General features: G+C 34.0%; 3 protein-coding genes and 1 long non-coding RNA gene across 5 annotated transcripts; 3 read left to right on the forward strand and 1 right to left on the reverse strand.

The window, feature by feature from the left end:
* The first annotated feature begins 12,536 nt into the window (after nucleotides 1-12,536).
* Nucleotides 12,537-14,147, forward strand: LOC120163294 (probable LRR receptor-like serine/threonine-protein kinase RKF3). The gene is made up of 3 exons (XM_039173265.1): nucleotides 12,537-12,711; nucleotides 13,361-13,522; nucleotides 13,636-14,147. Exons 1-3 carry the CDS (start codon nucleotides 12,537-12,539, stop codon nucleotides 14,145-14,147), a joined length of 849 nt encoding a protein of 282 aa, XP_039029196.1.
* A 6,133-nt stretch (nucleotides 14,148-20,280) lies between these two features.
* On the forward strand, nucleotides 20,281-22,475 carry LOC120163295 (sugar transporter ERD6-like 5). Its single transcript, XM_039173266.1, has 14 exons — nucleotides 20,281-20,287; nucleotides 20,334-20,458; nucleotides 20,541-20,606; nucleotides 20,684-20,759; nucleotides 20,837-20,910; nucleotides 20,971-21,063; nucleotides 21,137-21,217; nucleotides 21,284-21,368; nucleotides 21,449-21,492; nucleotides 21,574-21,636; nucleotides 21,721-21,780; nucleotides 21,958-22,080; nucleotides 22,166-22,280; nucleotides 22,366-22,475. Exons 1-14 carry the CDS (start codon nucleotides 20,281-20,283, stop codon nucleotides 22,473-22,475), a joined length of 1,122 nt encoding a protein of 373 aa, XP_039029197.1.
* On the forward strand, nucleotides 21,445-21,895 carry LOC120163269. 2 transcript variants are annotated; one of them, XR_005519640.1, is made up of 4 exons: nucleotides 21,445-21,492; nucleotides 21,574-21,636; nucleotides 21,721-21,780; nucleotides 21,857-21,895. It is a non-coding gene; the product is annotated as an uncharacterized LOC120163269 (long non-coding RNA). The 2 variants fall into 2 exon arrangements; XR_005519639.1 differs by having other exon boundaries at nucleotides 21,447-21,636.
* A 2,282-nt stretch (nucleotides 22,476-24,757) lies between the features above and the next one.
* Nucleotides 24,758-25,819, reverse strand: LOC120163266 (probable 2-oxoglutarate-dependent dioxygenase AOP1). The gene is made up of 2 exons (XM_039173239.1): nucleotides 25,431-25,819; nucleotides 24,758-25,367 (listed from the first exon to the last, which is right to left on the reverse strand). Exons 1-2 carry the CDS (start codon nucleotides 25,799-25,801, stop codon nucleotides 24,794-24,796), a joined length of 945 nt encoding a protein of 314 aa, XP_039029170.1. The 5' UTR covers nucleotides 25,802-25,819; the 3' UTR covers nucleotides 24,758-24,793.
* Nucleotides 25,820-26,233: the final 414 nt, after the last annotated feature.

Consider the following 26,233-nt stretch of genomic DNA (forward strand, 5'->3'; position numbering starts at 1 on the left):
CATTCCAGATCAAATCAGGTTAACCGTATCAGTTTGAGGGGTTTACAGGGCATCTTTGGAGATTCAATATCGAATATTAGGGCATCTTTGGGGATTCAATATCCTGATTCGAATAATTAAATCTTCTAAAGGCATTTCCTCCACCAGCAGGAATAAGCCGACTATCAGTACCCTTTGAGTTGTTTCCCTCGAAACAAATTTTGTCTCTCGAGATAGTTTCTTTTGAAAAAATCTTTGAGTCTGTTTCTTTAGAAACAAAGTTTTGTCTCTCTTAAGACAATTTCCTTTGAGAAAAAAATCTTTGAGATCGTTTCCATTGAAACAAAATTCGTCTTTTAAGACAATTTCTTTTGAGAAAAATCCTTGAGTCTGTTTCTTTGGAAACAAAATTTTCCATCTTTGAGTCTGTTTCCCTTGAAACAAAACAAACATCTTTGAGATCGTTTCCATGGAAACAAATTTTGTCTTATTTGGAAACACAAAATCTTTAAGTCTGTTTCTCTTGAAACAAAACCATCTTTGAGTCATTTCCTTGAAACGAATTTTGTCTCTCTTGAGACAGCTTCTCTTGAAGCATAATCTTTGAGTCGGTTTCTCTTGAAACCATTATCCCTAAAGACGGCCAGCCGTCCTCATCACGTAGGAACCGTGTCATCCCCTGATCAGACCTCCTCATCACGTAGGAGCCGTGTCACCCTTGATAACCAGTCATCCTCATCACGTAGGAACCATATTATCATTCCTAAAGATTGTATGTCATCCTCATCACGTAGGAACCGTGTCATCCACCGACCAGGCCTCCTCATCACGTAGGAGTCGTATCACCCCTAAATAACCAGTAGTTCTCATCACGTAGGAACGGAATTATCACCCTTCCTAAAGATGACCAGAACTCTTCATCACGTATGAGCCGTGTCATCCACCGACCATATCTCCTTATCACGTAGGAGTCGTTCCACCTTTAGACAATCAGACCTATTCATCACGTAAGAGTCGTATCGTCCCCCAACACAAACGCATCAAATTTTAAACCAAAAATTGAGAACCATGCAAAAACTTGTTGTCTTTCTCGTCTTTGCCCTATTCTTGTTAACATAAGAATGTGTAAAAAGGGGCACCTGTAGACACTCGTTTTTGTCCGGGTCTACTAAAAATATTATTATATTATTTGTATTATTTGTATTATTATTAATCTATTATTATTATTAATTAAGTAATTTACATTTTTACAAGCCAAATATAGCTCAACAGTACAAGCTCACAAACCAGTGACCCAAGTCACAAACATACCTGTTAGGATTATGAAGATGCTCAATTGAACAACCAAAAAAGTGCAAAGGGGGTAAATGGATAAAATTGAATTTAGGGAGTAAGGAGAACAAAAAGATAAGAAAAATTAGGCACAAGGATTTAAAGAGGTTCGACTTTTCAACCAACTCTACATCCACAACCTTAGCTCCTCACTAAGAATTTTCTAACAAATTCACTAATTTGTTCTTTCTTTTTCAAGGATAAAGAGATAACCTTTACACTCCCTATCTTTCACTAATTTGTTCTTTCTTTTTCACGGATAAATTGATAACCTTTACACTCCCTATCTTTTCAATTAGTTAAGATATAACCAAAAACCCGTTACAAGGAAAAAGAATGTAAGAAATAAAACCTCTAAAAAGGAAGGTGTTTACAATAATTTAGCTCACAAGAACAAAATATTTACAAGAGAATTGGAGTAAAGAGTGAAAATCTCTTTTCTTGTGTTTTAATGCTTGGATAGGTGTTCTAAACCTTCTTCAAGTGTCCATAACTTGTATTTATGTGTTGGAATGTTGTTGTGGTTGTTTCTAGCCGTTGGAGGTGGTTTGGAGCCGTTGGGGATCAATTTTCGTGCAAAATAAAGTTGCCCAGAACAAGTGGTATCAGTACTCCTAAAGGGAGTATCGGTACTACCTTTGGGTATGGGTACCATTTTTGTATTATGGAATTTGAGCAAAGTTGGTAGTATCGGTACTACCTAGTGAGTATTGATACTTCCCTTACCTTTGGTATCAGTACCATAAGAACAATATCGGTACTGTTCACGAGGTATCGATACTGTAATAACAGTATCGATACTGTAATAACAGTATCGATACTACTTGTATAGAAAAACGTTTTGTGCTCAATTTCAAGCTTTAAGAACTTTGAATTATTTTTGAAAACTTTGAAGAACTTTGAACAAATTCAATTCAAGTCCAAAAACATTTTGCCTTAAATTGTTATATCAAAATATAGTTTAACAATCTCCCCCTTTTTGATATAACAAAACATTAAAAAATTGTTTTTGGCAAAACTCCCCCTTAATAAAATGTTTAATGAAAAAGATACCAATTGTTAGAAAATATGTGAAAATGTTCAGCTTCCCCTTTTTCATTAAGAAATTGAATTTTTCAAAGTCATACTTCTCCTCCATTTTGTTAGATAAAAAAGAATTCAACTTTAAAGTTCAAAAATAACATTGGAGAGTAAGTGATAAATTTAACATTAAAAGCATTTGAAAAATCAAAGCTCCCCCTCAAAAAGTGCATTCCAAACAAAAATTGACTTTACAAATTTGACACTAAAATAAAATTGAATTTCAACAAAGAATAACAAAAATGTTAATAGCACATGAAATTCAATCTATCAAAGTCTAAAATACTTTATGCAATACCAATCATTGAAATTTAGTACATATGCATAAAGCTTTCAAAAATGTTATGCATTTGAAAAAATTTGATATCAATTGTTAGAGAGATATCTTTAACATTAAAAACACATGCAAAAACATTAAAATTTAGGTAAAAAATTTAAAATTTGTAAAAACAAAGCATTTTAAAAGTTTATATCAATTGTTAGAGAGATATCATTTGCATTGAAAATCAATTTTGACCAAAATTCATTATGATGAACTAAAAATTATGAAAATCATTAAAACTTTAAAATGTTCTTCATAAAAAATTTCAACATACATGAGATTAAAAACAATGCATTATCATTTAAAAACAAAACTCATGCATGCATAAACAAAATGAGAAACCAAATAACCAAAATAAAAGCATTAAGCTTAGAGGTTACCCATTTATTTTCAAGTGTGGCTAGAGCATTTGAGTATCTTCATCTTCATCACCATTGATCCCACACACCTACAAGAGAAATTTATTTGGATTTTGGTATCCAAATTGCTTTGGATCATTTTACGTTAGTTTCAATGCCCCTTGTTCCCTTAGGAACCCATACTTGTCTAATTTTAAAAGATTTTCTTCTCTTTATGGGACAAGTATGTTCCAAATGACCATAAAAATGGCAATGTGAGCATTTTTCCATTTTCAAACATAATGAGTTGTTTTTAGAAATTAATTCTTTTTTTTGTTAAGCTCTCAAGTTTAACTTTCAAATCAAAATTTTCTTTTTTTCTAAATCTCTGATTTTAATTTTTGAAAGCTCTAAATCATTTTTCAAAATTTCATTTTGATTTTCAAAATCAACTTTGGCTTTCAAAATCAAATCATTTTCAACTTTAAATTTTGAAATTAATTTCTTATATTTGGAATTCATGGTCTCAAATTCCAAATACAACTCATTTTAAGCATCTTGTAAATCATCAAAAGAATGTGAATTTAAATCATTAGAGTTAGAATATACCATTGAATCTCCTTCGATGGCCATGAGGCATAGGTTGGCTACTTCATCTTCATCATTAGAGTCATCTTCATCATTGGAGTCATCTTCATCACTCCAAGCCGCCACAAATGCCTTTTTCTTTTATGATCCCTTATTCTTTAGGAGAGGGAATTCATACTTGACATGCCCTGTTATTTGATAATTGAAGCATACAGGGGGACCTTTCTTCTTGTTGCTTCTCTTCATCTTCTTTCTCTTCCTTCACCATCATCTCATGAGTAAGAAGAGAACCAATCAACTCGTCAAGAGTGAAGGACTTTAGATCTCTAGCTTCGATAATCATCGTCTTCTTCGATTTCCAAGACTTTGGAAGAGAGTAGAACATCTTCCTCACAAGATTTTCATTGGAGATAACTTCTCCAAATCCTTTGAGACCATTGACAATAACAGAAAATCTATCCGTCATAGTTTTGATGTCTTCATCGGGTGTCTTCTTGAAATTCTCGTAGCTATGGTTGAGAATACTTATCTTGGTTTCCCTCACTTTATCGGTCCCATCATGAGTAACTTGGAGCTTATCCCATATCTCCTTGGCATTGAAACAAGAGGAGACTCTTCCATATTCATCCAGGCCTAATGCACAAAAGAAAATGTGCATAGCCTTGGCATTGAGTTGGAAATTCTTCTTCTCTCCATCACTCCAATCATCCATCTCGTCGGTTGGAATGGTGTAACCTTTTATGATAGAGTTCCAAGCTCCTAAATCGTTGGCTTGAATGAAGAGCATCATCCTATTCTTCCAATAGGCATAATTTGCTCCATTGAAGTATGGTGGCTTGTTGACCGGTTGTGAATCTTCAATATAGTAGGCACCGGAGGTTGAAGCCATTTTTTTGTCGGTTGCTTTGGGAATTGGTCGAGCTTTTTCTAAGAACAACTCAAGGTGGTTAAACCTTCTAAGGAGTTAGGCTCTAATACCAATTATTAGGATTATGAAAAGGCTTAATTAAACAACCGAAAAAAGTGCAAAGGGGGTAAATGGATAAAATTGAATTTAGGGAGTAAGGAGAACAAAAAGATAAGAAAAATTAGGCATAATGATTTAAAGTGGTTCGACTTATCAACCAAGTCTACATGCACTACCTTAGCTCCTCACTAAGGATTTTCTAACAAATTCACTAATTTGTTCTTTCTTTTTCAAGGATAAAGAGATAACCTTTACACTCTCTATCTTTTCGATTAGCTAAGATAGAACCAAAAACCCTTTATAAAAAGTAAAGAAATGTATACAAATAAAACATATAAAAAGGAATGTGTTTACAAGAATTTTTCTCATAAGAACAAAATATTTATAAGAGAATTGGAATAAAGAGTGAAAAAATCTTCTCTTGTGTTTGATGCTTGGATAGGTGTATTAAACCTTCTTCAAGTGTCCACAACTTGTATTTATGTGTTGGAATGCTGTGGTCATTTCTAGCCGTTGGAGGTGGTTTGGAACCGTTGGGGATCAATTTTCGTGCAAAATAAAGTTGCCCAGAACAAGGGGTATCTGTACTACCTTTATTTATATTTAAATCAACTAGCTGTTCGGGTTTGATGGTATCGATACTATGGCAATGATATCAGTACTACTATACAAAGTAGTATCGGTACCCCTTTGGGTATCGATACCATTTTTGCATTCTAGAATTTGAGCAAAGTTGGTAGTATCGGTACTACCTAGTGAATATCGATACTTCCCTTACCTTTGGTATCGATACCATAAGAATAATATCGGTACTGTTCATGAGGTATCGATACTGTAAAAACAGAATCGATACTACTTGTACAGAAAAATGTTTTGTGCTCAATTCCAAGCTTTAAGGACTTTGAAAAACTTTAAACAAATTCAATTCAAGTCCAAAAACATTTTGCCTTAAATTGTTATATCAAAATATAGTTCAACAATACCCGAAGCCCATCAACCTAGTAGCCAACTACAATTCAACTCAACCCAGCTAACCCGGATCCAGACTCCAGGCCCAGGGCCCAAACTGACCTAGATCATCTAGGGTTTCCCCTTCTCTACCCCAACGCTGTACCATCAGGACCGTCTGATCTGGACCCATCCAACGATCCAGATCAATGGTCATTTAGGGTATAAAACACTAAGCCTAGATACTGCCACCCGCTGTCGAGCCATTCCTCGATGCCTGACGTCGCCATCGACAGATATGTACCAAACAGTGACATAAGCACTCATCAATCAGTTTATCAACAGTGGAAATCGGAGAAACAAAATAATAATAAGCATCACAAGATATCCCGAGGGATATTTAGGGTGTCAATCAAGCAAGAGATAGGGTATTCATACCATATCCTCTCGGGAAAAAGAAAGAGGGAGGAGGGAACCATAAATCAAGGGGAAACCAGTTTGAAAAAAAAAAAGTGAGGATTTTAGAGAGAAAATATGAGAGGTTGATTCAAGGTTCAAACTAAAAAGATAGAATAAAATAAAAAGAAAAAAGACGAGAAAGCCTCGAACAGAAAAAAAAAGATAAAAGAAAAACAAACATGGAGAGAAAAAACGAGAACCGCAACCAAAGAGAGAGGGAGAGAACCCTTACCTCAGTCAAACACCGATGAGAGCCCACGGGTCGCTGGAGTTAAGTTTTTTTCGAAAGTTAAAGGATTAGATCTAGGTCGTTAGGAGGCTTTTTAGGTTAAACTAAGTGGGGTTTTGGTTTAAGGGAGAGGAGAGGAGTCTTATGGTGGCATTTTCTCTCTCCGACCATCATGCGCCGTCGTGAGCGCCACCGTGGGTGCCACTGGCAGTGGCCGATTATCTCTATTTTTTTTCTTTTCTCTCGGTTTGGGTAGGAAGCAAATGAGGGGTTGGGTTAGTTTTAGGCCTTATTTTGGCCTTAAATATAATTCCCCGAACGACGTCGTTCTGATGGGACTTCTGTTTGTTTTTAGTGCATGTTATAATAGTCGTTTAGGCCCCTCACATGTTGTAATGTTATGTTTCAACCAGTTAATGAAATTATGTTTATTTTATTTTGAGCATTATGGTTTCAGTACTTTTATTTTAGTCATATCCTTACTTACTTTGTTATTTTTATAAGAGTTTGAATTTGGTCACCACATTTGTAAATATTTTATTTCAATAACAGTTGGCATTTGGCTTAATTATAGTTTGGCCCTTTTATGTTTCTTTTTATTTCTTTTTAGTCCTTAATATTGTTAATGGGTTATTTATATTTATGGTTCCTATATTATTTAACATTTATGATTTGGGTTGGTTTATTTTGTAATTAATGTTTAGCCTTTTTAGTTTATGTTAATACCATTTTAGTCCCTTAAGTTTTTTTTATTATTTTAGTCCTTTAAATGTCTGTATTTTCTATTTAGACCCTTAAGTTTCTATTTTTACTATTTTAGCCCTTTAAGTTTTATTTTGCCATTTTATTCCTTTAAATTTATGTTTGTGTCATTTTAGTCCTTTAAGTTTGGTTTTTTCTATTTTAGTCCATTAATTCTTTTTTTGCTATTTTAGTCCTTTAAATTTTTGTTTTAGCTATTTTAGTCCTTCAAGTTTCTATTTTTCCTATTTTGGTCATTGCAATTATAAATACTTTATTTTTTATCATTATATTTTGGGTTGTAATATTCATTTGTTTTTATTTCAATCCCTTGTGTATTTACATTTTATATGTTATGTATTCACTTGTATCAAATATAGATAAATATGCTTATCGCTATTTATTGTAAATATTTTTATTTCGCATGTTTCCAATATTATTGTTTTAATATTAGAAAAATGAAGAAATTTCAAAGTGAGGGAAATCTACGAAGATATCTCCCAACTAAAGGGATGGTATCTTTTCGAGGATTTTTCGCATAAATCATTGTTTTATATTTGATATTTTAATTGTTCTGCATTTAGTTATTTCGAGTATTTTTCACTGTTTTTGCACTTTTATTTTGTTTTATCTTGACGAAATTTGTGAAATAATATCTTTTGTGAGGGAAATCTATAGGAAAGTCTCCTAACTGCAAAGGAAGTGCTTTCCCGAAGATTGTTCACATTTTTTAAATAAATTCGAATGAATAATAAGATCGTAATACAAATATATTTTCAAGTTCTTAATTCCCAATATTTAAACAACATATAATCGTTTAGGTACCAAAATTTGGGAGTTGTGGGGGTGCTAACCCTTCCCCACACGTAACCGACTCCTGAACTCTTAAAAATGAATCTTTGGTAAAATGCAGACCATTTTTTATCATTTAAGGTTTCCAACATACCTAACTTAATGGTTGGTGACGACTCAAAAATCAATTTTTTTTCAAAATCATATTTCATCGCCTTCCCCCCGAACACATATTTTAAAGTCTAACGGACTTCCCCGGGGAGACGTTATGACACATACATTAAAAATACCATGTACATAGATAGATCGAGTGAGAGTGATGGAGTAATCATACTCTTAAAAATTTTAAATCTTCATATAATTTAAATATATTTTCTTTATCTAATTTTGTATCTCTTGAAATTTTAATTTCTAACATACTTATTAAAAGTTCACATCTCTTGACATGAAATGTTATGTCTATTTCTAATAATGTACACCCCATAGTTCAACAAAAATTACAAGACAATTCCATTGACTTCTAATAACCTTAAAAATTCATTAACGAACCCATCAAATGACCTTAGTGTTAAAAAGAAATGTTGATCTACTTAGATTTTTTTTCAGATTATGTTAGACTTATGACCCAATATCTTTTTGGATCAGGCAATAAAATTACAATCAAAACAACGGTTAAAATAATGGAAACTGTTTGATGTCATCGACAGGTGATGTATGTGTAGTGTTGTCATAATTTCCTACTGCCATTGAAGATGGTCATCCGTTGGTGTCTTGTCGTAGATACATAGAATGAGCTTTCGAGAATTGATTGTTGCGGTCATGAAAGGCACTTTGTTAATGAGATTCATTTGATTTTGGAATAAATTCCCCATTGAAGTTGTTCCATTAAAATCTTGTTGAAAACACTAAGTATTGGAATACTGATTTTGGTATGATTGTGGAGTTGAAATCTCAGCACGCCTTAAAGTCTTGTTAAAGAGACCAAGCATAGGCATACCAATTCTGGTAGCATTGCGGAGTTGAAATCTCAACGGGCCACTCATGCACATTATTACCATTTCTTGCTGTCATTGGAGTGATGCTCCATTAAAGTATTGCTTAGAAGAAGCATTCAAACACTAATTTTGATATGTAGTATCAATATGAACAACTTGTGCACACTCAACTTCTACAATGAAAAATCCATCATCCGATAAGAACCCTCCATCAGAGAAGCACTCGGAATTGAATTTGCAGGCGTAAATGCATACATTGTATTGTTGTTTCCTACCATCAATGGTACTCCGTTGATGTCTTGTCGATAACAACCCGCCATTGGAGACTCTTAATTAACAAATTACGAAGAAGAAGCATATGGAATCAAATGTGCAGGAACAAATGCATACATTGTATTGTTGGTTCCTGCCATCGATGACACTACAAAAACTCTTTGACGTTAGTTAGCCTTTTATTCTATAAATTCTTAGTGCACAATAATACATAGGCGACAGAGCCGACCATATATCATTCAGATTAGTGGGCATGACTATGGGCATAACGCGTTTGATGTGGCATCCAGTCAGTAGCTTTCAGAAAATCCAGTCAACACTTCTAGAAGGACGAATGAATCAGCCACATTTTTGAAATTCGAATTAGGAATTATCTCTTATTAAGGATTTAATTTGAATATTTTCTAGGAATTATCTTTTATTATTTTTAGGGTTTTAGAAAGCTATAAAGAACCTCTCAAGGTAAGCTTGAAAACATATTCAAATTTATTTTTGTTCTTTGTTTTAGGGTTTTATAAAAGTTTTCTTTTTCTTTATTTTCCAAGCTTTCTTTTATTTTTTATTTTTAAATTGTTGAGTATGATTGTCATACTTAGCTAATTTTCTCAATAAGCCAATGGTTGAAGCGATGACTCAATTTCGATTGTGAGAATTGAAAAGCACCTAATACCTTTGGGTTATATTCTCAATTTTCAAGAAACTAGGTTTGACAATCGACCTTTTCTTTAAAAATAAAATCGCTTTTAAATCAAAAAGAGTTTGTTGGTTTGGATGTTGTTATGATATAAAGTTGGGAGAAAGAATCGGCTAGTAGCAAGTTTGACTTCTTTTGAACACACTTAGCGGTGGTCCACTAAGGGAAATTGAGATTGGGCTCGATTCTTATTGAGACAACATAGTCCGAGTCGGGTTTTTCCAAAACTTAAAATTGAGTTGGCACTGACGATGATAATTGTAGTTAGTCCACATAAGGACTAGAATTTAAAGATAAATTTTGGATTGTCGGTTTACAAGATAGAAAAACAAGTTATAGGGGTTAGACCCTATAAACTATAACCGACATTAATCTGAAGTGAAAATCTTATTCAATGATCGGTTGGAATTGAGGCAAAGCAAAACCTGAGGTTGTTTTTACTATAATTGAATTTTCATCATAGTTTATTTTCTTAATTTCCTTCTTAATTTATTTTTACAATTTTTCAAAACAAACCCCCCAATTTTATTTTCAATTTAATCAGAATCAAAAAGCCCTCTAGATTAGCAACTTCAAAGTTCTTGTAGACCGACCCTTACTTCTCTTTACTACTTTATTTCCTTACTTATTTATTCTGAGAATAATAAATTTTATTTAATAGTAGAACAACGCATGTCAAATTGGCGCCGTTGTGGGAACTTCGACTAAAATTACTAATAAAGTTTTTTTTTGATTTATGACTAAGGGAAATTTAGGATAATTAGTAGACTTTGACCCAGAAATCGAAGCTACATCAGGCGCAAATTACACGCCAGAACCAATGGTACAACAAACAGTCCGCCGGTTACCGTGAACTGTCATGTCAAATTGGCGCCGTTGTGGGAACTTCGACTAAAATTACTAATAAAGTTTTTTTTTGATTTATGACTAAGGGAAATTTAGGATAATTAGTAGACTTTGACCCAGAAATCGAAGCTACATCAGGCGCAAATTACACGCCAGAACCAATGGTACAACAAACAGTCCGCCGGTTACCCGTGACACCTGTCGTTCAACAACATGAAACCTCAGGAAGTATCTGAAGACCAAATTAAATTATGATTTTTTCCTTTTTCTTTATCTGGTTTAGCTAAAGAATGATTGTTTTATTTACCTACCAATTCTATCAATACATGGGCTGACTTGACTCAAACTTTTCTTGATAGATTTTTCCAACAACAAAGGCAAGTGAATTGAGAAGAAGTTTTATGGGAATAAGACAAAAAGACGGATAATCGCTTTACGATTAATGGGAGCGATTTAAAAAGCTTTGCTCAAGCTGTCCGCAACACGGATTATCCGAGCAAACACTTCTCTAGTATTTTTACGAAGGGCTACTTCCTATGGAAATGAAGACTATAGATGTTGCTAATAGAGGAGATCTCGTCAACAAAACCCCAACTACAGCAAGAAAATTAATTTCAACAATGGCTGCCAACTCTCAGTAGTTTGGCTCTTCAAGTGAACCCAACCGACGGGTTCACGAGATAAGTACTATTTCCCTTCAAAACAAAATTGATAAGTTAATAGATGTAGTTAATTCTCTTGTCTCGGGAAAAATTAGAGTAGCAAGAGTATGTGGAATATGCATAATGCCAGATCATCCGATGAACAGTTGTCCAATGCTACAAGAGGACGATGGCGCATAAGTGAATGTTGTGGGGAATTTCCTAGGACCTCCCTAGAGGCCCTTCAACCCATATTCAAACATTTATAATTCGGGATGGAGAGACCATCCAAATTTGAGCTATGGACAAAACCCAAGTCCAAATCAAACCTATCAGCGAAGACCCCCATAAACATTTCAACAACAAAAATCCTCTTTGGAATCCATTGTTGAGCGTTTGGTCTTGTCCCAAGAAAAGTTCCAAAATTGTACTGAGGCCCATTTTCAAGAACCAGACAAGCAAATGAGCCAACTAGCTCAAATCGTGGGAATATTAGAATTATGAGGAAGTTACCTTCTCAAATGGAGTTAAATATGAGAGAGAATGTAAGCTTCATCACCCTCCAAAGTGGTATATTATGGCACAACCAATCCCAAAAATTGTTGGCACAAATTCCCTAAAAAAAGAATTAAAACCCCAAAAAGAAGAAAAAACTATTGACATAAACCCCCATAAAAAAAGGGATTGACACAAATCCCCAGAAGAAAAAGCACCATAATACGATCCGACACCATCTCCCTATGCCACTCTGCCTTTTTTTTCTTCAAGGTTAGTGAAAGGAGACAGACAAGCCAAAGAGAAGGAAATTTTGGAAGTATTCCAGAAGGTTCAAATCAACATACCTCTCCTTGACGTAATCCGAAAAATACCAAGGTATGCTATATTTCTTAAGGACCTTTGTATGAAAAAAAGAATACTTACCGAAAATGAAAACGTGAATTTGAGATAGCATGTTTCAGCCATTTTTATGTTTGTTATACCTTGTAAAATTGGTAAGGTTGGAATAAAACGTGCAATGTGTGATTTAGGAGCTTATATAAATATAATACTTTTATTTTTGTACAACTTACTTTCTAATGAGCACTTGAAAGATACAAGAGTGACAATACAATTGGTGTATCAATCAATTATTTATTCCAAATGACTACTGGAAGATGTCTTAGTTAAGGTAAATGAGCTTATATTTCTAGCAGATTTCTATGTCATTGACATAGAAAACGACCGAGCGAATACTTGTTCAGAGATACTTTTAGGCCCTCCTTTCCTTCGCACAACAATTACAAAAATCGATGTAAGAAGTGGAATTTTTACAATGGAGTTTGAAGGTGAGATCGTAAAATTTGATGTATACAAAGTAATGTGTTGTCCTGATAATGTTGTCAGTTTAAACTTTATAGATGTTATTGAGTCTGTTGTTGAAGAATTTATAGAATCTAATTTTATTGATAATCTATGCATGGAATTGAAGGAATTTGACAATGAAATTAGTGAGTTTGAGAAAAATATATTCGGTTAATTGTGATTCATGATTTATTCCCTCAAATCCTAAGATGTTACCTTATGTTTTGCAGGCCCCTCAAATCGATTTTAAAATAGTTGCCAAAACACTTGAAGAACACTTTTTTTGGGAAAAAGAGATGCATTGCCAATGATTTTTTCGACAAGATAAAAATAATTCGAAGAAAAGCTTATGAGAATGCCAAAATCTACAAGAAAAAAAATTAAAAGAATTATACGATCGTAGAATTTCTCATAAGAAAGTTCCTAGTTGGAAAAAGCGTATGAAATAGAGGAAGTTTTTCTCGAAGAACTTGTAGTCTGAAATAGGTCGTCGAGCTAATGACGTTAAACAAAGCGCTAAATGAAAGCAAACCCATTTCATTTTAGTGATCATTAGATTGTTGACATATATCAACATCTTAGCCATTAATTTTACAAATATCTAGATTTTTTTACAAATAATTCTAGCCATAATATTAAATATTACAAATATTTAGATTATTTTATAGATATTTTTAGACAACTATTATTTATATATTAGTCTATAATATTCTCAATATATATATATGCACACTAAATGACACTTATAGATTTTCAAGTTACATTGACTTTCAACGTATGGAAATGTTTATAAAGGTACATTAATAGACGACGCCAAAGTCGCGGTGAAAAGATTCAAAAATTGTTCTGCTGCATGGTATGCAACGTTTGCACATGAAGTGGAGGTAATTGCTAGTATTAATCATGTCAATCTGGTTCCCTTCAGAGGCTATTACACTACCACGGTTCCTATGGAAGGTCACCAGAGACTAATCGTATGCAATTTGATGTGAAATAGAAGCTTACACTACCATCTTTTTTGGATCAGAAGTGACGAAGCATAGTTGGCATATTCATCAGAAAATCGACAGGAGTGGCACGCAGACTAGCGTACCTTCGTTATGGCGCACAGCCTGCTGTCATACATAGAGATGTTAAGGCTAGTAACATACCTTTATATGACACATTCGAACCAAAACTGGCTGATTTTGGCCTTGCTAAGTTCACTCCAAATGACTTCTCTCATATGAGCACAAGGGTAACCGATACTCTGGGGCATGTAGCTCTGGAGCACGCTCTGTACGATAGACTAACAGAAAGAACCGATGTTTACAGTTTCAAGGTTGTCCTACTTGAGCTTTTAAGCAGTAAGAAAGTAGTCATTTCCATAAATGATCATCACACTTTGGTTTTGACTGATTGGGCTTGGTTATCTGTGGAACAAGGCAGATTATTCGATGTCATAGACGAAACTATGCCCGAACTAGGCCCTCCAGAAGTAATGGAGAAATACGTTTTGGTAGCCATCTTTGGTTCGAATCTCCAATCCATTCACCTCGATCTTTTCCGGTATGTATTGTTGTGTAGGCCTGGCCATTCTTAATAGGAACAACATATCTGACTGATATCCTCCTTTGTTGAGTAGTCATTGTCCCCTTATGTCTACAGTATTACAAGCTCCCCCAATTCTAAGCATACAACAAAAGAAATGGTCAGCTGGCCATGTGATGTATAAGGAAAAAGGAAAACGAATGGAAGTTACACAAGGCTTGTTAATTTTCTTTTATCATGTAGCTGAGATCATTATATCTAGTTTTGACAAATTGTGGGGTTTTCTTTTTGTTTCTAGGGTGAAGCAAACAAACGGTATTCCAATAGATCGTTGGTTTATTAACTATCATATTATTAAAAGTTACAAAATGGTCACTTGATTATTCATATGTTTCAAACTCGTCTTTTTCTGTTTAAAAATTGACGGATGTTTGAGCTGGACGTTAACCTGTTGACTGAGATACGATAAAATCTGATCTCAGAATCGTTTGAGATATATTTTGTAGATCGATTATCCGTTTACATTATTCCATCGAATCAATGCTTGTAAGATTATGTCGTCAAACTATGCTTGAAAGCAACGACGGTGTTTGTAGATATCATTATAATATGATTTTATCATATCTCAGTCAATAGGTTAACATCCAGCTCAGACGACCGTTAATTCTTTAACGAAAAGGAAAAGTTTGAAACATAAGAATAGTCAAATGATCATTTTGTAACTTCTAATAGTCAGAGGACTCAACGAAACAATATCCTATAACCGAGGAACTATTTATGTATTTCACCCTTGTTTCTATTATTTTATAAATCACTACTTCAATCTCACATGCACGGCTTAGATAATAATTACTAGTATAGTACCATTGGAACCGGTCTTCTAGGTACCTCAGCGAACACAGAATGATTATATATATTCTCTCCTCTTTTTCTTCTTTTTGATAGGATTAATAGTGTTACTGAAGAATACCACTAGCTTACCGACGGTGATGTCGTTGTTACTAAGAACGGAATCATAAATTTATTAAAGCAGTTTAAATTATTTTTTATTTTTCATAAATACAATTTTTTCAATTGAAGTGTCGAGTAAATTTTTATTTATTTATTTTTAAATATATATATATATATATATTTTTGATATTAATTAATACTTTTAAAAAAATTGATGGGGGACAAGACTTGTCTTGCCCCTTCTGCCCATGGTTGTTCCCACCATCTACAGCGGCATATATTCTTTAGGATAGATATATATTTATTCTGAAATCTGAATTTTATTTATTTAATTATTTATTTTACTTAAAATTTTATTGGTACTCATTCTATACAAAAATTTTGTATTATTAATATATGTATGTAGATCTTCAAAAATAATTTTATATCCATCACTGTTCACCATACACTTCTGGAGTCTCCACAGTTGCTCTTCTTCAACATGACCAGACACCATTTTCGGTTGATTTTCTGTCAATCGAACATTCAAATCCTTCGTTCAAGAAGTCAAGCATTCACATTTACTTTTTAGTATTGTCCACGAATAACTATTTGATGTCATCGGCAGGCGATGATGTATGTGTAGTGTTGTCATAGTTTCCTGCTGCCATTGAAGATGATCCTCCGTTTGTGTTGTGTAGATACGTAGAATAAGCATTCGAGAATTGATTGTTGTCGGTCATGAAAAGCACTTTGTTAATGACATTCATTTGATTTTCTAACGGATCTCCCGTTGAAGATGCTCTATTAAAATCTTGTTGAAAATTCCAAGTATTGGAATACTGATTTTGGTATGATTGTGGAGTTGAAGTCTCAACAGGCCACACATGCACATTATTACCATTTCCTGCAGCCGTTAAAGATGATACTCCGTCAATGTCGTGCCGTGGATACGTAGAATAAGAGTTCGAAAATTGATCATTGTCGGTCAAGGAAGGCACTTCGTTAAAGACTTTCATCGGATCCATTAACGAATCCCCTGTTGAAGAGGCTCCATTTAAATCTTGTTGAAAAGACAAAGCATAGGCATATTGGTTCTGGTAGCATTGGGGACTTGAAATCTCAGACTCATGCACATTATTACCATTTCCCGCTGTCATTGGAGTTGACACTCCATTAATGTATTGCTGAGAAGAAGCATTCAAACACTGATTTTGATATGCAGTATCAATCTGAACTTGTGTAGATGCACTCGGCTTCTGCAATGAAAAATCCATCATCGGATAAGAACCCTCCATCGTAGAAGCATTCGGAATCAAATGTGCAGGAGCAAATGTATACATTGTATTTTTGTTTCCTGCCATCATTGGTGCTCCGTTGATGTCTTGTCGATAACAACCCGCCATCGTAAACTCTCCATTAACAACTTGTGAAGAAGAAGCATTCAGAATTGAATGTGTAGGCGCAAATGCATACATTGTTTTGTTGTTTTCTGCCATTGATGGTGCTCCATTGATTTCTTGTGGATAACAACCCTCCGTTAGAGACACTCCATTAACAACTTGCGGAGAATAAGCGTTTGGAATCCGACTTGCAGACACAGCTGCCATTGAGAAATTCTGAGATGCAATCATTGCATTACCGTTTCCCGCCATTGAAGAAGCTATATTAGTAAGCAGCTGGGAAAAACTAGCAGTCGAATACGGATCATGAGAGGCATACGTTGGCCTAAGGCCCGGAGATGATAGTGGAGCTATCTTGGCACTTTTATTACCATTTGTTGTTGCCAACAAAGGCGTTCCATTATAGTCATGCTGATAAGAAGAAACATTCGGGTCCACCAGATTGTTGTTCGGCGCCATCGAAGGTGCTCCGTTAACAGGTTGCGAGGAAGAATCCGCCATCGAAGATACTCCATTAACAGCTCGCGGGGTAGAACAAGCACCTGAAGTATGATCTCCATTTTCATGTACATTATTCTTTGCAGCCTTCTTTCTTGTCACATAAATCTTGCACAGTACCCACTTATCAAGCTACAATACAAAGTCAAATATTAGTTTTTTACAACAAATTATAATTAAATCTTTTACTCATTTGAAATTACAGAAGATAAATTTTACCCTTTTTCCGGATTCAACGCTGTTATTTTCTACTCTATATTCACACATTTTCCATATGCTTTTTTGGCCGTCGGAATGCTGGCCTTCGTAATAATCAAGGTTCCTTTTGTAGCCGATGGTCTCCTTATGACCCGAACCGACAACGGGTTTCTCGTCTGCAGTCGGCTTCCAGTAGCCGTCACAGTTCCCCGCCGTACGGTCTGGCCTCTTTCCGTTGGGGTATTTTTTATTCCTCGGTGTTAAAAAGTACCACTCCTCTCCCCCGTCACTTTGTTCGTATTGTTCTGTCACAATTATGAAATTTTTTTTTCATCGATTAAGTTTAATAAGAACACGAGAAAATAGTATTAATGACATACTAATCATCGACGTATGATTGAATTCTTTATGAAAAAGTAATACCATAAAAGAACATAAAAAAATAACATACGAAGATTCAAATTAAATAAGAAAAAATACGAGAATAACATAAATATAATACTAATATTCAGATTATGATTTAATTTACTTACCAGTAAGTTTGGATGGAGTACTGCCATAGAGATCAACCTCATGGATGTTTTTATTAGGAGGCAAGGGTCTATAGTTAATCTTATTCAACAAGTAATTCTCAATCAACTCCGCATCAGTAGGGACAAATCGAAACCCGACAGGTATCGGACAGTCTTCGTCGATGATGGCCATTCCATCGCCTTCAGGAGCGATGATGTCAGCATTCCGAGCAGCAGTTGGTGTAACGTTTTGATTGTTAACACCCTCCACCGTTGAGAAGATTTCACGGCCTTCGACGGCGGCAATGCCATGATTCAGGGCAGCAGAAGAATTTTGCTCGTTAACTTGATTATTAGCGTTTTCTGCCATTGCTTGAAAATAGTAAGGTGAGAGAGAAGAGTTACTACAATAATTTTTGGTTCTGTTTTTTTTTTTTTTACTATGAACTTAAGTTTTTATATCCAAATAAATATTATTTTATAAATTACATGTCACCTATTTCTACTGAGACTGTATAAATTCAAAAATATTAGTATTAAAATTTATTATATATTACAATATAACATTATATATATAATATTTCCTATATTTTCTATTTTAGTAGGAGTGCCTGACGTGATTTCAGGTATTTTAAATTTATCTTATATATTTATTTTTATAGATTATTTATTTTATATAGGTTTTGAAATAAAAATTAATTTACTTGCTATTTTAAATATAACATTATATATACAACATTTCCTATATTTTCTACTTTTAGTAGGAGTGCGTAACATGATTTCAGATATTTTACATATTTATTTTTATAGATTATTTTAAATTTACTTCCTATTTTTTTTGGGTGTTTTTCTAACCGTTTCTAATTTTTTTATTAATTTAAAATTTATTATTATTTAAAATATTTTGCATGAATTAAGCGACTTGAGTAGTTAAAAGAATGGTTGTTATCTCTAGATATTTCAAATTCGAGCTCATCATCAGTAAGAGTATTTGAACATTCATTGTCAAATGATAAATAATAATTCAAGATGATGCAATCTTATAATTATTACATACTAATTAAAAATATTTTAAATTTATTAAATAATTGTTTTTAATGTAAATATTAAAATTTAAACCCTATTGACATGATAATTTAGTTGTACTTCGTGTATTTTTCACAAATTTTTCAGTACATTGTAAAATTTTGATGTATATTTAAAATATACATTCTTTTTTAAAAATATTTTTATAATTTTAAATCATTTATAAGGGTGACATGCAACTAAATAATGTCACGTCAACCTTCGCTTTCTATGTAATAGTAGAGAGAGATATTTGATGGCCGGCATGGGAAATGATTTCGTACGATAATTTTAATATACGGTTAAAAAAATATTTTATTAGTTTTGTTATTATTTTTTTAACAAAATTAATAAAATTTATTAAAAATATTATTATTTCAATCGATTTTTTTATTATTGGGCGTTTTACCGGGTTTAGTAAATCCTACCGGTTTTGTTATTTTTTCTATTGATTTTGTTATTATTGAGCATTTTATCGGAAATGTTAATAACATTAATGTTTTAGGTAGAAATAATAATGTTTTCGGTAATTTTTACCAGTTTTATTAAAAAAATAATAATAAAACCTGTAGTTCATTTATTTAACCATATATTAAGACTGCAGCACTGTAGAACTCTCTTGACCGGCATAGACTCTTGAAAGATGAAGTTGAAACTTTAGGGAAGAAAACAGAGCAGCAAAAATTCATCAGAAACTTCAAAATTTACCTGTGTAGCCCAGATCTGTAAGCAACACCGACTCAACCCGAATTCTCGTGTTAATTGGTATAATTTCTCTGTTTTTTGTACAACACGCTTTTGTTTTGTTTTTACAATTCAATTGCATGTTATTCTATTGCCTCTATATTGTTCATGTATAGTAAACAGTGACGGACATAATATTTTATGTTAAGAGTCAAATTTATATAACAGTTGTTATTACTGAGTCACATGGGTAATTTCTCTCTATTTCCACAGTGACCAAGAAAAGCAAAACATGGTGAAAAATGAAATGTTGGAAGGGCTGGTCACAGGAAAGCCAGTTATCGATGAGGCAGCGACCAGTATTCTATACGGAGATAGTACCGGCGGCTATAATCACAATGGTTCATCTTCTGTCACCGGTACTGTTATCTTTAGCACCTTAGTGGCAATATCTGGTGCATATGCATTTGGAAATGCAGCAAGTATGGTGAAAATGTACCTTTTGTATGTGTTCTTTTCACCAACTTGAAATATTTTGTTGGTTTAGCTATATGTTCTGGTCAGGAATTAATGTGTTGAATTCGTGTATTTGAGTGGTTTGGGATTCATTTTCAGGTGGGGTACTTGTCGCTGGCTAAAAGCGGCATTACGGACGACCTCGGCCTTTCTCTAGCTGAGGTAAAATAAATGCTGTCAAAACCAGTGGTCAAAAGAAGATGAAAAGAAGTTGAATCACAACCAAAGTAATTAGCTTTACTATCTGATGCAGTATGCAGTTTTTAGTTCCATATTAACAAGGGGAGGGATGCTTGGAGCAGCATGCAGTGGCAAGATCGCGGGTCTTCTCAGCCGAAGAGGCGTAAGTCTTTCTATTAACCCTTAATATTTATCGAAGATGCCTGGTATCCAGGTTTCCCGATTCTTGGATGCTTTAGATTTCTATACAAGCAATTGGGATTTCAGAAGTTTTCTGCATCACAGGGTGGCTTGCAATAGTATTCTCTAAGGATGCTTGGTGGCTCGACTTGGGAAGATTTCTAGTTGGATGTGGATCTGAGGTTCTTTGCTACGTGGTAACACTCGTAGCTCGCCATAATTTCTAACATGATTCATTGGTATTGTGAAATTCTGTCATCTAAATCTTTTCTTATACAGATTCCTCTTTATTTATCTGAAATCACTCCTAAGAATGTTTGGGGAGCATTCGCTTCGCTTTTCACCGTATGTATACTTCTTTCAGTCTATATCTGATTTCTGGGAGCTGGTTTTCTTTAGCTGATATATGTTAGTATTTACAGGTAATGCTATGCTGTGGCAAGGCAGTCATGTTCATAATCGGTTCTCTGATCAATTGGCGCACCTCAGCCCTTATAGGTCACTTCTTTCGATATATTTTAAACTTTTCGTACTGAGATTGGAATTCCGAAAGCTGCAATTAGTTTTGTTTTCAGGAATCGTACCGTGTGTGCTGCAATTGATGGGAGGTTTCTTAATTCCAGAGTCTCCAAGATGGCTGGTCGGTAAGGTTTAATGTATATATAGGCAATTGTTAATGTGTCCAATTGGTAATGGTAACCATCTGCAGGCCAAGACTAATGAAACAAAAGAGTTTGAAGCCACCCGGCGACGCCTTCGGGGAGAAAAGACCGATATCTATCAAGAAGCTACTGATATCAGAGTAAATCTCATATTTTCTCAAATTAACACGAAATTTTCTATCGGAATGAAACGGGACTTTTGTTATGAAACAGTTATACACAGAATACATGCAGCAGATCACGGATGGAGGGCTTCGGAATCTCTTCCAGAAGAGATATATCAGTCCATTGATTGTGAGAGATAATTAGATATACATTTGCATTCATTGTCAAAAGTTGTTTTATGCTTGCTTATTTCAGGTCAGAGTAGAACTCATGGTGTTCCAACAGTTTGGAGGCCTAGGTGGTTTTTCATACTATACAAGCTTTATTTTCAAGTCAGCCGGTACATTTTCAAAACTACGTTTAATTTAACCGTGAAAACATAGATCAAAACCATAAGCAAAGGTGTTCTGTCTTTCGCAGGTTTTCCTAGCAAGGTCGGATCCATTGCGATAGCTGTTCTTCAGGTTAGCAAATGACATTACCATTTGATATCAGATTAAAACATTGCACTGGTGCATTATACAACCCAGGTAAATGTTTGGCAGATCTTAATGGCTATTCTCGGAGTACTCTTCATCGGTAAGTTCGGACGACGACCACTTCTGCTGGTTAGTTAGTATCGACAACAGTTCTCTTCCATCTATAAACTTTATCAGCATTGAAAAACATTCAATTAGCACCAATCTCTGCAGATATCAGCAGGTGGAACATGCTTGGGATGTGTCATTACAGGACTTCCATTCTTCCTGCAGGTTTCAGCTTAAACTCTTGCATTGTTTCGCCATTTGCAGCCTTTTTTAAACACATTGTCTTCCATGAAATGAGCAGGATTTTCATGCAAGCAAGGAACTAACAGCCACATTGGTGAATTTTGTAGTATTGATAAAGCTACTATATATTAACATACAATCTTCAAGTTTACAGTTTAGGTTCCTTCACTTAGCAGGATATTTGATCATTTATCTTCCATCCCTGTGAAACCTGAAAACCAGGTTTTCCTGCTTAGTTTTGATCTGGGCATGGGGGGAATTCCCTGGATCATAGTTTCTGAGGTAAATTTCTCAATTTCAATTCATCCGATATATATATATATATGCACACATACATACACTCCTATATTATGTGATTGTACTTCAGATATTTCCTATGAACATAAAGGGTTCAGGAGAAAGTCTGGTGAATTTGCTAAACTGGGCAAGTTATTGGGTTGTTTCATACACTTTCACTTTTCTCTTTAAATGGAACTCAGCTGGTGATATTCCTTGAGTCCTATTTTTATTTTTTCTATGCTGTTTTCTTGAGATTTTCTGGGATTTTAAATGTTTTTTTCCTTTCAGGAACATTCTTCATCTTTGCCTTCATCGGTGATGTCGGAATTATCTTTATTGGAAAACTAGTTCTGGAGACCAAGGGGAGAACACTAGAAGCACTACAAACATGTCAATGACTCCAAATCTAAGTATCAGTACATTGAATCGATAAAAATATTACATATCTATAATATTTCATCATAGACTACATAACACAATATTCTGCCAAGAAAAGACTACACACCATCCGTTATATATAAAGCTTATTGATGCCCAAAATCTTAGACATTGCAGTAACATTTAAGTTAAATAAAAACACCTCGAGCTACCTGGGAAGCGTAATGTTGCAGATATTCGTCCTAGTCGAAGGGTTTGAAGAGCAAGTCATTTTTTTCATCCACAAGTTCTTCTGGAACCTTTACAGGGTAGCCTCCTCTCGGGTTTGCGAAAACTGCGATGCTGTATCTTACCTTGTTTCCTTTTGTCAAGACACGATGGTAAGGCGCAGACAATCGATCATTACGATGGTGATGAACAATGAGAAGAAAATGAGAGGCGGCTGTGTTAGGGTATGGATACAAAACTAAAGGTTTAATTGAAAATTAGGTGTTTAAATTATATTTTTATCTATTTCAGATGTTAATGTTTGTTTCTTCCAAATAGATCTTTATGTTTTTAAAATTATTATTTAAGGTGTTTGATCATGTTGTTAAAAAATTTGTTATTCATTTAGTGTTTGGGTAAACTACTAATTTAGTATATAAATTATCAATTTTGATCCGTTTTTATATTTAAACTTTCATTTTTTTTAAAAGCATACATAAATTTTAGTTTTTGTTCCATTTTTAATACCAAAACTTAAGTTTTGAAAAACTTAAAGTTCAGGTAATAAAACACGTTTAGTATCTAAATCATACTTAAGTTTTGAAAAGAAATGAAAGTTTATGTACTAAAACGGATCAAAACTAATAGTTTATGTAGTAAACGCATAATTTACCTTTAGTGTTTTACATGTATTCTATTCTTTAGTATTGATTTTTAAAAAATTAGAATCCTTAATTTTTTAAAAGCTTCCTTAAAAAACTTAAAATTCCAAAATCTTTAGTTCCAAATTTTTAAATGTTATAGGTTACCGTTGAATTAGTCACCATCGATTCTTTTATGTGGTTGAATTCTCATCCATTGATCTCTCTTTCATCGTTGTTCGTTGGCACGTTAAATCGTCTTTTCATCCGACCATCATCTATCTATCGTCGGCTGTATAGCCTTCTGAACTAAAATTGAACCATTTGAATACACGTGCATTGCCTGATTTTTTTTCATCTTTAAAGAGATTTAGGGATTTGTGAGGTTTTAAGAAATTAAAAAAATAATTTTTAAAATAATAAATTTAATATTTTTATGAAAAGTTAATAAAAATTTAATACAATGTGTCAAACAACCATTAGTTGACAAATTATTTTAACGGTCGTTGATGACTTTAAAATGATGATAAAATAAAACTTTAAGTATCTTAAATGGTAACGAAAGAAATATTAAATACCTATTTAAAAAAAGTACTTGAAATTTTTGAAATAAACAATAGATATAATTTAAACACTTGTTTATATCTTTTATTTTATTTATTAATTATTGATTTGTGAATTGCATGATCAGACCACTCTACAATCTATTAGATCTATATATTGTTAATTAAAATATTCTTATTTGTGATAGTGGGCATGTGTTTAATACAAGTTGTAAAATAATATTGGAACGTGTTATGAAAATATAAGATCTAGTTTGAATAATCCGCACTGATGTGAGTTGGTTAACTAAGAGATGGATCTCTTTAATTGATAAAGATGTTGAATAAATTAAATCATAGTAGCATCTATGTGGGATTGTCTAATTAACAAACGAATTAGTCATTTGAGTATCTCTTTGGTTAACAATAAAGTAAGAAGATAGTGGGTTATGAGGGAGTCTAGAGTAACTATAACTAACAAATTCAAAGAGTTTAGATAATTCTAATTTTAAATCTGTAATTGAATCATTAATTAAATTCTATGGTTTACCTCTCATAATCAAATTCTATTTTATTCTTAATTACTCTACTGTATTATCAGTTTGCAACTCAATACATTTGCAAGTTATTCTGGCGTTATTTTTGTCCCAGCCTACCGGTCTTGACATTTTGTAATAATCTGGTAAGTAAAATGCTTTGCTGATGAACAATGATTGAACAGTGTTTAACACGGCTGGATGGTTCAGTAGCTTCCTCACAGGACTATCATTCTTCTTACAGGTACTAATGTAATGAAAAACAAAGTTTTCCAACTTATTATCAACAATTAAGCTAGACATGATAGACTACATAACACAAGATTCCGCCCCATAATATATATATATATATATATATATATATATACTACACACCATCCATTCCAAATAAAGCTTATTGATGCCCAAAATCTTAGATATTGCAGTAAACTTTAAGATCAATAAAATCTCCTCGAGCTGCCTGGGCAGCGTAATATCCCAAATATTCTTCGAAGTCAAAGGTTTTGAAGAGCAAGCCATTTTTGTCAGCCACAAGCTCTTCTGGAACCTTTACAGGGTATACTCCTCTCGGGTTTGCGAAAACTGCGATGCTGTATCTTACCTTGTTCCCCTTCGTCGTTACCCGATGGTAAGGCGCGGACAATCGACCATTTAACCATACGCTAAGGGACTCGCCGATTATGACTACGAAATAGTTGGGCGAGGGCTTTATATTGATCCACTCGCCATCTTTTGTTCGAATCTCTAACCCATTAACCTCGTTTTGATGCAAAAGAGTCATGAAATCCTTGTCATTATGCGCATCTGCTCCAAGGGTAGGCTCGGTTCCGGTTTGTGGCCTTCCATATTTAGTGTCCCTCAGGTCATAATTTGTGTTGTCGATGAGTTCATCCTTGTATTTCTCGATGCCAAAATTCTCCAAAACCATCCTCCTAATCGTCTTTTCTAATCCTGCTGCTAACTGTGTAAAAGATTCAATAGTTTTGCTGTCCAGAGAAGATTAGAAAATGTATTCAGCAAAATCGAAACAGAATCGAAACGTAAATCACCTTAAGCTTATGTTTCCTTGAGGCCACAAGATCTTGGTGAGACCTTGATCAATGTTTCCAGCAACATGTGCTTCATCGATCATCATGCTTTCACGCAGTAGTTTTGCCGTAGCATCATGGTAGCCAAGGAAGGGTTTGTTGGAAATGAAAAGCTGTTTCGTTGGTGAAGGAAGGTCAAAGAGCTCTTCCATGGCTCCGAACACCTCCTCTCGAATCTCTGCGACTTTGTCGAACAAAACCTCGAAACCGCCATACTCTTCAAGTGCTTCTCGGACTTGGACTTCCACGGAACCCCATTCAGGGCTGCCTGGCTTCAGCTCTTGCTTTGAGAAATCTATAACTGGAAGTCTATCCTCAGTTTCTGAGCTCATTTGTATCTTCAAACAAAGAATAATGGAAGGGTTTGAAAATTGGCCTTGATATCTAAATCTTTATTTAGCAATAAAGTTTTTGGTCATTTTCTCCCCTTGTCCACTTCCATCATTTATTTATTTGCATTATTGCTTTGCCAACTATTCAATCATCATCTTCATTTAATTTTATGCAGGTCGACTTTCATCTATAGCATTCTCACTTGTCATTTTCAATTTCTTTTTCACAACACTTCACCCCGAAAAAATAGTTCTGGATCCACCACTAATCCAGGTGACGATGTAGGAATTATAGTAACAGAACTTTGATTCTCTTGTTCAATTGCATTACAAAGTCATGGTCAATCATTTTATTGATCATCGTTAAAAAATAATCCTTTAATTTTCTTTTCGTCTTTACTTCATCTCCAATATTTTATTTCATAAAACTCA

The sequence above is a fragment of the Hibiscus syriacus genome, unplaced genomic scaffold, assembly GCF_006381635.1.
Source record: "Hibiscus syriacus cultivar Baekdansim isolate YM2019G1 unplaced genomic scaffold, ASM638163v2 tig00111440_pilon, whole genome shotgun sequence".
Taxonomy (NCBI): domain Eukaryota; kingdom Viridiplantae; phylum Streptophyta; class Magnoliopsida; order Malvales; family Malvaceae; genus Hibiscus; species Hibiscus syriacus.